We start from the raw sequence: 12,997 nt of genomic DNA, 5'->3' as shown, positions 1-12,997 counted from the left end.
TTCTCAAAATTGATTTTCATAAAATCTCAAGATTTCCCCAGAAAACAATTTTTGCTTTCCTCAAAAATATCTTTCAAGTCCTAATTCACGATTTTCCATGTGATATCATTTCCAAGATTTACATTTTCTAAATATTTCAATCATTCAAAGCAAACATCATGTTTTTAAATGTGCATTTTCTGAAAATTCATAGCACATGCCTGATTCTATGTGCATTTAGAAATTAGAATATGATTTAGACAATTTGAATAGAGTAGAGCATAAGATTGATCCTTGTTTCAATTACCCCTGTTAAAGGTGGCAGGAACGGTTGAACCTCGTACCGACAGGCGAGTCCCATTCTACGGAATTTTCCCGCATTTTAAAACAGAGGCGAGTTATTTTTAAAAAAAATTTCAAAGGTCAGTTTGATTTGCAAAAGTAAAATTTTGCGATGATAACAACAAGGTGTTGGTGATGTCTTTGCTCAGAGGTACCCTCATCCGGGAAGGGAATAATGGTGGTCTCTCCAGCAGCTTCTTTTGATCTTTTGCAACAGTGGCCGCAACAACTTTGTTGTCCTACTGAATCCTAGTTTTCCTCTCATCTCCAAGTTGGGATTCAAGATGTTTTACCTGTGTAGAGAACATACTTGCAGTTGATGGACAATTTCTAAGGCAAAATGAAAAGAACTTCGGATTTGCCATCCTAATCTGAATAGATGGGTTTACCTTTTCTTGGATGTTCCTACACATTTGTTCTCTTGATCTGAACTTCAGTTGCAGTGCCTCCAAACTTTCCTGCATTTTTCGTGATTTCTTCTCATCTTGTCTGAGCTTATCAACCTATTACAAAGCAAATTATCACTAGGGCAATCTTTAAGAAAGCACTCAAGTATTGCAAATTTCCAATGATAAAAAATTACACCCAAGGGTTTCAAATTATTAAAAATGCAACTAAAGATTTGTCCATTAATCAAGAACACCTGTTAGGTCTATCACTAACCAAACTAGAGTGAAAATTTACATTTTACCCTCACAACTTTAGTGCGAGGGTAATTCTTAGAGAGAGAGATAGTGTTTAAGTGTAAAAAGGATTTGAAGTTGGATCTCAATGGCAGTTTGGATGAAAGAAAATCCATGGATCTGAACGATCGACCCAAAAAAGACAGTTTTGAAAATTCTGAAAGTTAGGTGCCTTTTTGAAGTTAGGTGCCTTTTTTAAAGTTCCCTAAACATCATTATTTATTATCAGCACTACCAATATTCCTATAGATTCACAAACAGATCCTACAATCAATGCCAGTTCTCCAAATGTTATCATTGATCATGTCCTTATCTACAACATGATCTATATATATGCTTCAAGACACAGGAATTCACATCTTTATGTGAAATGCCCAAAAGACTTTCAAACCGAGAATCAATTGTTATGAAAATATTGTATCAATCTCAAAGCAAATTTTTCCTATCAAACATAACCTTTGATGCATGTTTAAGCAGGTGTGACTAGGTATATTGCATGGTTCAAGATGAAAACAGCCTACAAAAGGAATAAGAAGTTCTGCAGGGGAATGCATTGATTGCTTTGAGTGACGTGAGCTTAAAATTATTCATAGATGTTGGGCACTCGATATGCAATTAGTGCAATGAATAACCCTGGGCAGACAGGAGTCTGACAGAAAAAGTTCGATCAAATTTATCTGGATGATAAATGGAGGATTATGAAAGGACCCACAGGGAAAAAATAAAATGTTTTGGATTATGTATAAAAGTGCAAACCAAGAGCAGAATTGATTACTTTGCAGCAGTAGACTGTCATTATGAATGACGAAAATGATCAAAACTCAAAATCTGTACATCAGACAAATACAAGTATATACTAAAATCTTCTGCAGTAAATTTGTCATATGAGTGGCTGAATGCTAGCCCTTCTATTATTACATAAAACTCGTCGAGCTGAACCTACACTCCCCATTGTTTTGTTCTATTGAATTTGGCTTGTGAAAGCATCTGAACAACCAGAGTTCTGGCGCATTGGTGTGCTGAGGCCCGAAGGAACCTTCTTCTGAACACTCGAGTAGAATTTGTTCAATGTCTGTGCATTTTTCAATCCTCTCAAATTGAGTGGACTTGCCAATAGTCGTCGGCATCGTGGAGAAGACACAGTTGGTAATGCTGGTGCCCATGATGCATGAACAGGAGAACTAAAATTTACAATCTTGTTGCTATTGATGTTCTTACCATCAGGAGTGGCAACCGATGAAGGCGAGAACAATCTTGAGACCCATCTGGGATTCCTTGTGAAAGATGATCATGCATAATATTTGCATTTTATTAATCATTATTTATGCATGATCTGTGTTAAAATCGCTCTAAAAACTCATTTTTATTGTTAGTTCTGAGAAATCGCATTGAATTAAATCTTATCAGAAAATCAAGTTTTCAAAGCTTTCCCTACGGTTTTAGTATTTTTATTAGATTTAGATTTTCTTAATGGTAGATTAGCTAGCTTAGGTTTGTATTAGCTAATTTATAATTTTTTAATTAGTTTAGGAAGTTTTCTTTTTAGACAATAAAACAGGTTTTAATAAAGTGGGTCTTTTTGAAAATTATTGAAAATATTGGACTTGTGTTGAAAAATTTGCTTTAACCTAATATTATATTATAAATAAGATACTAAAGCAAAGGAGAGGCGTCTTTTCCCTGGTGGATTGTATGCCTCTCTCTCTCTCTCTCTCTCTCTCTCTCTCTCTCTCTCTCTCTCACTACCAGCCGGCTCTTCTTCCTCCCTTCTTCTTCTTCTTCTTCTTCTCCTTCTCTCTTCCTTCTCGTCGGCTTCTTCTTCGTCTTCTTTCAGCACAATGGAGTAGCATGACGATCTGATACGGGAGAGACCCCTCTTTTCTCAACCAGTCCAGCCGAACTATTTGGTAATTCCTTCTCCTTCTCTCCACTTCTTTTTATGTGTTCAGAATAGTTTCTTATTTTTTTTTTTTGTGCTGAAAAGAAAAAAATAAAATCGTATCCTGAATTCTGTATTAGACTGTTCGTTTCATTGTGTTCTTTAGGGTTACATGTTACACGGTTTCTTGGATTTTAGTTGTCTACAATAAAAAAATAAAAAAAATAGAAAAGAAAGAAAAAATACACAGCGTTTCACGCTGTGAAGAAAAAATGACATTGTTGTGCATACCTGAAATGAACTCAATTTGCAGTAGGTAGTTAGAGTCTTTATTTTATTGCATTACACATGTACTATTGTTTTTATTGTTCATTAGTATTAATGCTTGTAGTAGAATATTATATGTTAGATTAGAGTTAATACTAACGTAGCATCTTTTGTTTTTTTTGGCAGCATGTTTCAATTACTTAGGTTCAGCCGTTGTGTTACTTAGGTCAATTTTTTTAGTTTTCATTCAGCATCTCTTCCTTTTATTTAAGTTACTGTGCCTTGTTTCAGCAGCAATTATTTGTTAACGTTAAAAGTGCATATAGCTAAGTTGATTCATGTTTATACAATTTTTATATAGGTCAAGCTAGTATAGGTTAAGTTATTGAGAGTGAATATTTTCGTTGTGTTTGCTGTTTAGTATTGATTGTATTAGATGCTGGTTGCTTTAGGTTAGTAAGTGCATTAGTTATTATTTTCTTAGATATTAACTGTCTTACTAGCTGTGCTTTACTTCATCCACAATTATTTGTTTTAGTTATTCATTTCAGTGGCTGCATTGAATTCATTAGGCTGATCATATTAATTAACATGATAGTTAGTTATTTCATTAGTTCATGTCATGTAATCATTTGTGTTAGTATTAGCCATTTGTTTTAGTATTAGCAATTTGTTTTAGTCGTTTTATTTTAGTAAGTCACATTTGATTTTTGAAAGTAGAGTAGTGTTTACTAGTTGTTTCATGATTAGTTAATCTCGTTCGTGTTCTAGATTAGCAATTGGTTATGCTATTTCGTCTTGCAGTGGTTTGCTAGAGTAGTTCAGATCTGGTTGTAGTGTTTTTTTTTTACTTAGAATTGTTTTACTTCTATTAGTACTGCTGTGTCCTGTGTCTTTATTGTGTGCAGGGAAGCGTTCAAACTTGTGGTATAGCCCTTTTCGTGCTCTCAGAAGTGCCCTCAGAAAAGCAAAAGTTCAAGAAAACATACATTACCTCAAGAAGGGACAAGACTACTCGAAGCACTGAAGCCTTTTCTTTTCTTTTTAGATTAGGGTTTTATTTTATTTTATTAATTGGGTCTGTAATAAAACTATTTATTTATTTTGTTTAAGCCATCTGCGTAGGGCCGTACTATCGTAGTTAATTATTTAATTAATTCTTTTTATTTTGGCAATAAAGAGTAGTTAGATTGTGTGTTTGAATACGAAGTATTTTCCGTTCCCTGAGATCGACCCGGACTCCACCACTTGTGCGAGCCGGTTTTTATATTTTTGGTGTCTAACTTTCACTGGATTTTCATTAAAAATATTGTTTTAAAAAGGGTTTTCATAAAACTCACACCAAAAGACAACCTAGCACTTGTTCCCTTCTTCTGAATGGAGCCAATATTGTTGGTTGTTTCAGGTTGCACTGAGAATCTGCGTGATTCATGCTCCATTAAGGCAATAGAAACTCTTCGTCTTGGCTCTGCAACTTTGGGGAGCCGCATCACTGGATCTAGAGAAGATATAGACACCCTTTTGGCTCTCATCGGGAATTTTGTCAAGGGTGTGGTTGCGGCAGCAACCGTTGACAAATTTTCTTTGCTATCTGAAGCAAGGGATGCAATATTTCTTTCACATCTCAACGGGGATAAATGATACAAGGTGTTGGTGATGTCTGTGCTCAGAGGTACCCTCATCTTGGAAGAGAATAATGGTGGTCTCTCCAGCAGCTTCTTTTGATCTTTCGCAGCAGTGGTCGCAGCAACTTTGTTGTCTTGCTGAATCCTAGTTTTCCTCTCATCTCCAAGTTGGGATTCAAGATGTTTTACCTGTGTAGAAAACATACTTGCAGTTGATGGACAATTTCTAAGGCAAAATGAAAAGAACTTCGGATTTGCCATCCTAATCTGAATAGATGGGTTTACCTTTTCTTGGAGGTTCCTGCACATTTGTTCTCTTGATCTGAACTTCAGTTGCAGTGCCTCCAAACTTTCCTGCATTTTCCGTGATTCTTTCTCATCTTGTTTGAGCATATCAACCTATTACAAAGCAAATTATCACTAAGGCAATCTTTAAGAAAGCACTCAAGTATTGCAAATTTCCAATGATAAAAAAATACACCCAAGGGTTTCAAATTATTAAAAATGCACCTAAAGATTTATCCATTAATCAAGAACACCTGTTAGGTCTATCACTAACCAACCTAGAGTGAAAATTTACATTTTACCCTCACAACTTTAGTGCGAGGGTAATTCTTAGAGAGAGTGATAGTGTTTAAGTGTAAAAAGGATTTGAAGTTGGATTTCAATGGCAGTTTGGATGAAAGAAAATCCATGGATTTGATCGATCGACCCAAAAAAGACAGTTTTGAAAATTCTGAAAGTTAGGTGCCTTTTTGAAGTTAGGTGCCTTTTTGAAAGTTTCCTAAACATCATTATTTATTATCAACACTACCAATATTCCTACAGATTCACAAACAGATCCTACAATCAATGCCACTTCTCCAAATGTTACCAAATGTTACCATTTGGTCATGTCCTTATCTACAACATGATCTATATATATGCTTCAAGACACAGGAATTCACATCTTTATGTGAAATGCCCAAAAGACTTTCAAACCGAGAATCATTTGCTATGAAAATATTGTATCAATCTCAAAGCAAATTTTTCCTATCAAACATAACCTTTGATGCATGTTTAAATAGGTGTGACTAGGTATATTGCATGGTTCAAGATGAAAACAACCTACAAAAGGAATAAGAAGTTCTACAGGGGAATGCATTGATTGCTTTGAGTGACGTGAGCTTAAAATTATTCATAGATGTTGGGCACTCGATATGCAATTAGTGCAATGAATAATCCTGGGCAGACAGGAGTCTGACAGAAAAAGTTCGATCAAATTTTTCTGGATGATAAATGGAGGATTATGAAAGGACCCACAGGGAAAAAATAAAATGTTTTGGATTATGTATAAAAGTGCAAACCAAGAGCAGAATTGAGTACTTTGCAGCAGTAGACTGTCATTATGAATGACGAAAATGATCAAAACTCAAAATCTGTACATCAGACAAATACAAGTATATACTAAAATCTTCTGCAGTAAATTTGTCATATGAGTGGTTGAATGCTAGCCCTTCTATTATTACATAAAACTCGTCGAGCTGAACCTACACTCCCCATTGTTTTGTTCTGTTGAATTTGGCTTGTGAAAGCATCTGAACAACCAGAGTTCTGGCGCATTGGTGTGCTGAGGCCCGAAGGAACCTTCTTCTGAACACTCGAGAAGAATCTGTTCAATGTCTGTGCATTTTTCAATCCTCTCAAATTGAGTGGACTTGCCAATAGCCGTCGGCATCATGGAGAAGACACAATTGGTAATGCTGGTGCCCATGATGCATGAACAGGAGAACTAAAATTCACAATCTTGTTGCTATTGATGTTCTTACCATCAGGAGTGGCAACCGATGAAGGCGAGAACAATCTTGAGACCCGTCTGGGATTCCTTGTGAAGGACAACCTACCACTTGTTCCCTTCTTATGAATGGAGCCAATATTGTTTGTTGTTTCAGGTTGCATTGAGAATCTGCGTGATTCATGCTCCATTAAGGCAATAAAAACTCTCCGTCTTGGTTGTGCTACTTTGGGGAGCCGCATCACTGGATCTAGAGAAGATATAGACACCCTTTTGGCTCTCATCGGGAATTTTGTCAAGGGTGTGGTTGCGGCAGCAACCGTTGACAAATTTTCTTTGCTATCTGAAGCAAGGGATGCAATATTTCTTTCACATCTCAACTGGGATGAATGACACAAGGTGTTGGTGATGTCTTTGCTCAGAGGTACCCTCATCTTGGAAGGGAATAATGGTGGTCTCTCCAGCAGCTTCTTTTGATCTTTTTCTGCAGTGGCCGCAGCAACTTTGTTGTCCTGCTGAATCCTAGTTTTCCTCTCATCTCCAAGTTGGGATTCGAGATGTTTTACCTGTGTAGAGAACATACTTGCAGTTGATGGACAATTTCTAAGGCAAAATGAAAAGAACATCGGATTTGCCATCCTAATCTGAATAGATGGGTTTACCTTTTCTTGGAGGTTCCTACACATTTGTTCTCTTGATCTGAACTTCAGTTGCAGTGCCTCCAAACTTTCCTGCATTTTCCGTGATTCCTTCTCATCTTGTCTGAGCTTATCAACCTATTACAAAGCAAATTATCACTAGGGCAATCTTTAAGAAAGCACTCAAGTATTGCAAATTTCCAATGATAAAAAAATACACCCAAGGGTTTCAAATTATTAAAAATGCACCTAAAGATTTGTCCATTAATCAAGAACACCTGTTAGGTCTATCACTAACCAAACTAGGGTGAAAATTTACATTTTACCCACACAACTTTAGTGCGAGGGTAATTCTTAGAGAGAGAGATAGTGTTTATGTGTAAAAAGGATTTGAAGTTGGATTTCAATGGCAGTTTGGATGAAAGAAAATCCATGGATCTGATCGATCGACCCAAAAAAGACAGTTTTGAAAATTCTGAAAGTTAGGTGCCTTTTTGAAGTTTGGTGCCTTTTTGAAAGTTCCCTAAACATCATTATTTATTATCAGCACTACCAATATTCCTAAAGATTCACAAACAGATCCTACAATCAATGCCAATTCTCCAAATGTTACCAAATGTTACCATTTGGTCATGTCCTTATCTACAACATGATCTATATATATGCTTCAAGACACAGGAATTCACATCTTTATGTGAAATGCCCAAAAGACTTTCAAACCGAGAATCATTTGTTATGAAAATATTGTATCAATCTCAAACAAATTTTTCCTATCAAACATAACCTTTGATGCATGTTTAAGCAGGTGTGGCTAGGTATATTGCATGGTTCAAGATGAAAACAGCCTGCAAAAGGAATAAGAAGTTCTGCAGGGAAATGCATTGATTGCTTTGAGTGACGTGAGCTTAAAATTATTCATAGATGTTGGGCAATCGATATGCAATTAGTGCAATGAATAATCCTGGGCAAACAGGAGTCTGACAGAAAAAGTTCGATCAAATTTATCTGGATTATAAATGGAAGATTATGAAAGGACCCACAGGGAAAAAATAAAATGTTTTGGATTATGTATAAAAGTGCAAACCAAGAGGAGAATTGAGTACTTTGCAGCAATAGACTGTCATTATGAATGACGAAAATGATCAAAACTCAAAATCTGTACGTCAGACAAATACAAGTATATACTAAAATGTTCTGCAGTAAATTTGTCACTTGAGTGGCTGAATGCTAGCCCTTCTTCTATTATTACATAAAACTCGTCGAGCTGAACCCAGACTCCCCATTGTTTTGTTCTGTTGAATTTGGCTTGTGAAAGCATCTGAACAACCAGAGTTCTGGCGCATTGGTGTGCTGAGGCCCGAAGGAAGCTTCTTCTGAACACTCGAGTAGAATTTGTTCAATGTCTGTGCATTTTTCAATCCTCTCAAATTGAGTGGACTTGCCAATAGTCGTCGGCATCGTGGAGAAGACACAGTTGGTAATGCTGGTGCCCATGATGCTTGAACAGGAGAACTAAAATTCACAATCTTGTTGCTATTGATGTTTTTACCATCAGGAGTGGCAACCGATGAAGGCGAGAACAATCTTGAGACCCGTCTGGGATTCCTTGTGAAAGACAACCTAGCACTTGTTCCCTTCTTCTGAATGGAGCCAATATTGTTGGTTGTTTCAGGTTGCACTGAGAATCTGCGTGATTCATGCTCCATTAAGGCAATAGAAACTCTCTGTCTTGGTTGTGCAACTTTGGGGAGCCGCATCACTGAATCTAGAGAAGATATAGACACCCTTTTGGCTCTCATCGGGAATTTTGTCAAGGGTGTGGTTGCAGCAGCAACCGTTGACAAATTTTCTTTGCTATCTGAAGCAAGGGATGCAATATTTCTTTCACATCTCAACTGGGATGAATGACACAAGGTGTTGGTGATGTCTTTGCTCAGAGGTACCCTCATCTTGGAAGGGAATAATGGTGGTCTCTCCAGCAACTTCTTTTGATCTTTTGCAGCAGTGGCCGCAGCAACTTTGTTGTCCTGCTGAATCCTAGTTTTCCTCTCATCTCCAAGTTGGGATTCGAGATGTTTTACCTGTGTAGAGAACATACTTGCAGTTGATGGACAATTTCTAAGGCAAAATGAAAAGAACTTCGGATTTGCCATCCTAATCTGAATAGATGGGTTTACCTTTTCTTGGAGGTTCCTGCACATTTGTTCTCTTGATCTGAACTTCAGTTGCAGTGCCTCCAAACTTTTCTGCATTTTTCGTGATTCCTTCTCATCTTGTCTGAGCTTATCAACCTATTACAAAGCAAATTATCATTAGGGCAATCTTTAAGAAAGCACTCAAGTATTGCAAATTTCCAATGATAAAAAAATACACCCAAGGGTTTCAAATTATTAAAAATGCACCTAAAGATTTGTCCATTAATCAAGAACACTTGTTAGGTCTATCACTAACCAAACTAGAGTGAAAATTTAAATTTTACCCTCACAACTTTAGTGCGAGGGTAATTCTTAGAGAGAGAGATAGTGTTTAAGTGTAAAAAGGATTTGAAGTTGGATTTCAATGGCAGTTTGGTTGAAAGAAAATCCATGGATCTGATCGATCGACCCAAAAAAGACAGTTTTGAAAATTCTGAAAGTTAGGTGCCTTTTTGAAGTTAGGTGCCTTTTTGAAAGTTCCCTAAACATCATTATTTATTATCAGCACTACCAATATTCCTACATATTCACAAACAGATCCTACAATCAATGCCAGTTCTCCAAATGTTACCATTTGTTTGTACTTAAAAAATTCAATCGGGTCTGAGTGTTTCCGGGCAGGCCCATGCTCTATTCCACGAACTCTGCTAGCAAAATTAAGAGAACAGACAGTTTCTCCAAAATCTGCAGCACTTGGACTGATCTGGACAAACATCAAAGTCTTGCAGTCTCTGCCTGCACAATCAATTGATGCATAGCATCAGCTGTTCAGGAATTTCTTTTTTATTTCAAATAGAGTGAATCAATGCTTGTGGTAGAAAAGCAGTTGCTTAATCAGCAGAAGTGTGTGAACTTTTATGAGTTGATTATACAAGGGAAAAACTACACACTGGAACTGTTCAATTGACAGAATAGAACAAATTATTTACCTAGTGAGCTTTGCAGCAGATGGGTCAGCTTGGAGTTTCTATTTTCAGTTTTTGACAGCACAAACAATATAGTTAGCATCTCCTTTGAATATAGAAATATAGAAATAATTAGATCCATATTTTTTATGGTTAAATAAGTTACCGATATGGCACATGTGTTGTCTTGGTAGCAAGGGCAGAGATGACACCTCCAAGAGCAGAAAGAGACTTGTTGATGGACTGAGACTCCTTCAGACGTTCTCCTTGGACTTCAATCTTCCCCACACGCTCACTGCCTGCTAAATCCACCAGCCAGAGATGACTTCTAGTAGTATGCCCATCAATCAGGTTCTCCCCTTTCACGGTTACACGGACCAAACTGCATAAGAATTACCATGTGGAGATTAGAACGACAAAAATGGCGCTTGCTGAATATAGTTCTGATGATGATCAGCTAATCAGGTGATATGCCAAATCACTGTTTGTTAGCTTTTTGACATCGTCACCATCCATCACTTCCAACGTAGCCATCCATCGAGTAAACATTAGAGCCCGCTCTAATGATGCATGTGACATCATCATCAATTGTCCGGCTGGTTGCTGTAGATTGCGATGATGGATGGTTATCATGCCAAATCTCCAACAGTCAGTAATTTGGCACAACACCTGATCTGAGTTCAGTTCTGATGTGCAAGAACTGCGGTAGCATTGCAGCAGGAAAACAAAATCTTTACATATTGTTCTGTTCGTGAAAAAGAAAAAAGGTACCACAGTGACCATGACGGTGAAGATGATAATGACAATGATTACCAATGAGACCGGCTACTAAGCTCATTTGCGCTTGTGGATCCAACAGCTCTGGCTCGGCTTCCAGATTGTAGTATATTCCAGACCTCCTTTGTATCAGAAACCGGAATCTCAATTAGACCTGGCACCTCGTGCACCCCCTCACTAACTTGCTTTATCTCCAGCCTGCTTGGTGTTTCACAGGAAAAAACTTCTAATAAGACCATATTTACAAAAGCAAGGAGACTTGTTAAAAAAGAGCTCAAATAAGTTTATTTTTAGTGGAGAATCCTTTGCTTACTTCTTTGTTGGTTGTGAACTTTCAGAATCAAGAAGGTCCCTGATTTTTTCATTATAAACCTCCAACATGCTCACGAACAACCTATATTTCTCGGTTTGACTCCTTTCCTTAGCTATACTGAAAAGTTTCTCCAACGTCCTGTAGTTCACTCCTCTGTTCTCAGGGATGCCTTCCATTGTGAAAGTCTTTCCCGTGCCAGTTTGTCCATATGCAAATATGCACACGTTGTATCCATCTAATACTGATACAACAACTGGTGCTGTTTGTTCAAATACAGATTCTGAAAGCAATACCGTACTAATAAGAGCAAGATAGAGGTGAAAGATATAATGAAACCTTTATTAACAAATGATACCTTGACAATCGTTAGGACCGAAAACATGGTCAAATTTGAATTTTCTCTTGGATGAATCAGAGGAAGAAATTATCTCAAGCTCTGAATCTTGGGATGGATCAAACTCAACAATAGAAGTCATGGCGCTTTGAATCTCCTCTGGGCTAAGAGGTCTACACCTACAAAAGACCCTGATGTTCCCCTTAAGCTCAATCACTTCATTGTAGAGATGTTTCCTTGTTTTGCTTTCTTCCAGATATTTCTTCTTCAGAGTTTCGTATTTGGTTCCTAAAATAAGAAACAAGACCGCAACAGAATCAAAGAACTATTCATGTTTACTTTTTCCTTGGAAGAAGCACATATAGGAATAAATGAAAGGAAAATTTATAATGAATGAAAGGAACAATTAGTGTACCCAAATCCTGAATGGCCGAAGAAATCTCCGTTATAGGGAACAATCCTTGGATCATTTCCTTTGCTTCTTTAGAAAATAGGGTGTGTTCCTTCTTCAAGATCTGAAGCAAACCACAGCTTTTTCTAAACATATTTTCCTTTTATCTCTTTCAAAGATACCAGAAAGGCAGAACCCGACACGAAAAACCAGGAAATAGGGTAAAAGAGGAGACATGCCTGGAGTTTTTCATCAAGAGCGTGAAGCGTCGTTGATAGATGGGGTTTGCTTCCATCGATTAGGGCATCTGTGGCAGAATCTGAAAACCAGAAAACTCATGTAGGAGATTACCCAGAAAGAAAAACAAAAGCAAAGATGAGAAACAAAACCACGAAGGGAAGGGGGAAAAAGGAAAATAAGAGATTGGTATCGAGAGATTTTTTGTTTTACCTTGGTGGGATGCCATGGGGAAGGTTGATGGAGGGCTCTGAGCCGAAGGTTCACCACCATGAAGATCTTGACTCAGGTTTTCTTCTGGTAGGGATGCCATAGATTGAAAGCGTTTGTTTGTCGGTGAGAGAGAGAGAGAGAGAGTTCTTTTCTTTCTATCAGAGAGCAGAGACAGAGTTCTTTTACAAAATACATCGTGTTTGAATTTGTTATCAGTCTCAATCCAGTCCGTCCATCTGCAAGTCAGAAAATCAAAGTTCATCCGACGGCCACCAAGTTTTATGGGGAGAGAGAGAGAAGGGTCGCCAACGGTACAAAATAAACCGAGTGATGTTTGAATTTAAACCCTGATGATGTTTGAATCCAACCCGTTTTTATACCCAACACAAATGCTTCTATGTGATATATACTTGAACTGACCCAACCCGAAATTTAGTGCGGACGC

At 37.4% G+C, this 12,997-nt stretch overlaps 1 protein-coding gene across 1 annotated transcript; it reads right to left on the bottom strand.

Moving 5' to 3' along the window:
- Nucleotides 1–560: 560 nt before the first annotated feature.
- On the bottom strand, nt 561–12,729 carry LOC149815389 (kinesin-like protein KIN-14S). Its single transcript, XM_089990536.1, has 15 exons — nt 12,553–12,729; nt 12,342–12,421; nt 12,127–12,226; nt 11,733–11,999; nt 11,378–11,657; nt 11,101–11,262; nt 10,454–10,669; nt 10,312–10,349; nt 9,954–10,117; nt 7,212–7,325; nt 6,507–7,115; nt 5,061–5,174; nt 4,491–4,964; nt 711–824; nt 561–614 (listed from the first exon to the last, which is right to left on the bottom strand). Exons 1-15 carry the CDS (start codon nt 12,650–12,652, stop codon nt 561–563), a joined length of 2,886 nt encoding a protein of 961 aa, XP_089846662.1. The 5' UTR covers nt 12,653–12,729.
- Between the last annotated feature and the right edge of the window lie 268 nt (nt 12,730–12,997).

The sequence above is a fragment of the Nuphar pumila genome, chromosome 15, assembly GCF_984573655.1.
Source record: "Nuphar pumila chromosome 15, dmNupPumi1.hap1.1, whole genome shotgun sequence".
Lineage (NCBI taxonomy): Eukaryota > Viridiplantae > Streptophyta > Magnoliopsida > Nymphaeales > Nymphaeaceae > Nuphar > Nuphar pumila.
Note: the sequence above shows the minus strand (reverse complement) of the source record. Positions and strands in the feature narration are given on the sequence as shown.

What these genes read in the sequence shown, in the direction of transcription:
- LOC149815389 (XM_089990536.1), bottom strand. Translation starts at nt 12,652, where the DNA reads ATGGCATCCCTACCAGAAGAAAACCTGAGTCAAGATCTTCATGGTGGT. An exon ending in TTCGGCCATTCAGGATTTGG is followed by an intron (nt 12,000 to 12,126) that starts GTACACTAATTG and finishes TTCTTATTTTAG; the next exon opens with GAACCAAATACGAAACTCTG. An exon ending in TCTGCTGCAAAGCTCACTAG is followed by an intron (nt 10,118 to 10,311) that starts GTAAATAATTTG and finishes TTGATTGTGCAG; the next exon opens with GCAGAGACTGCAAGACTTTG.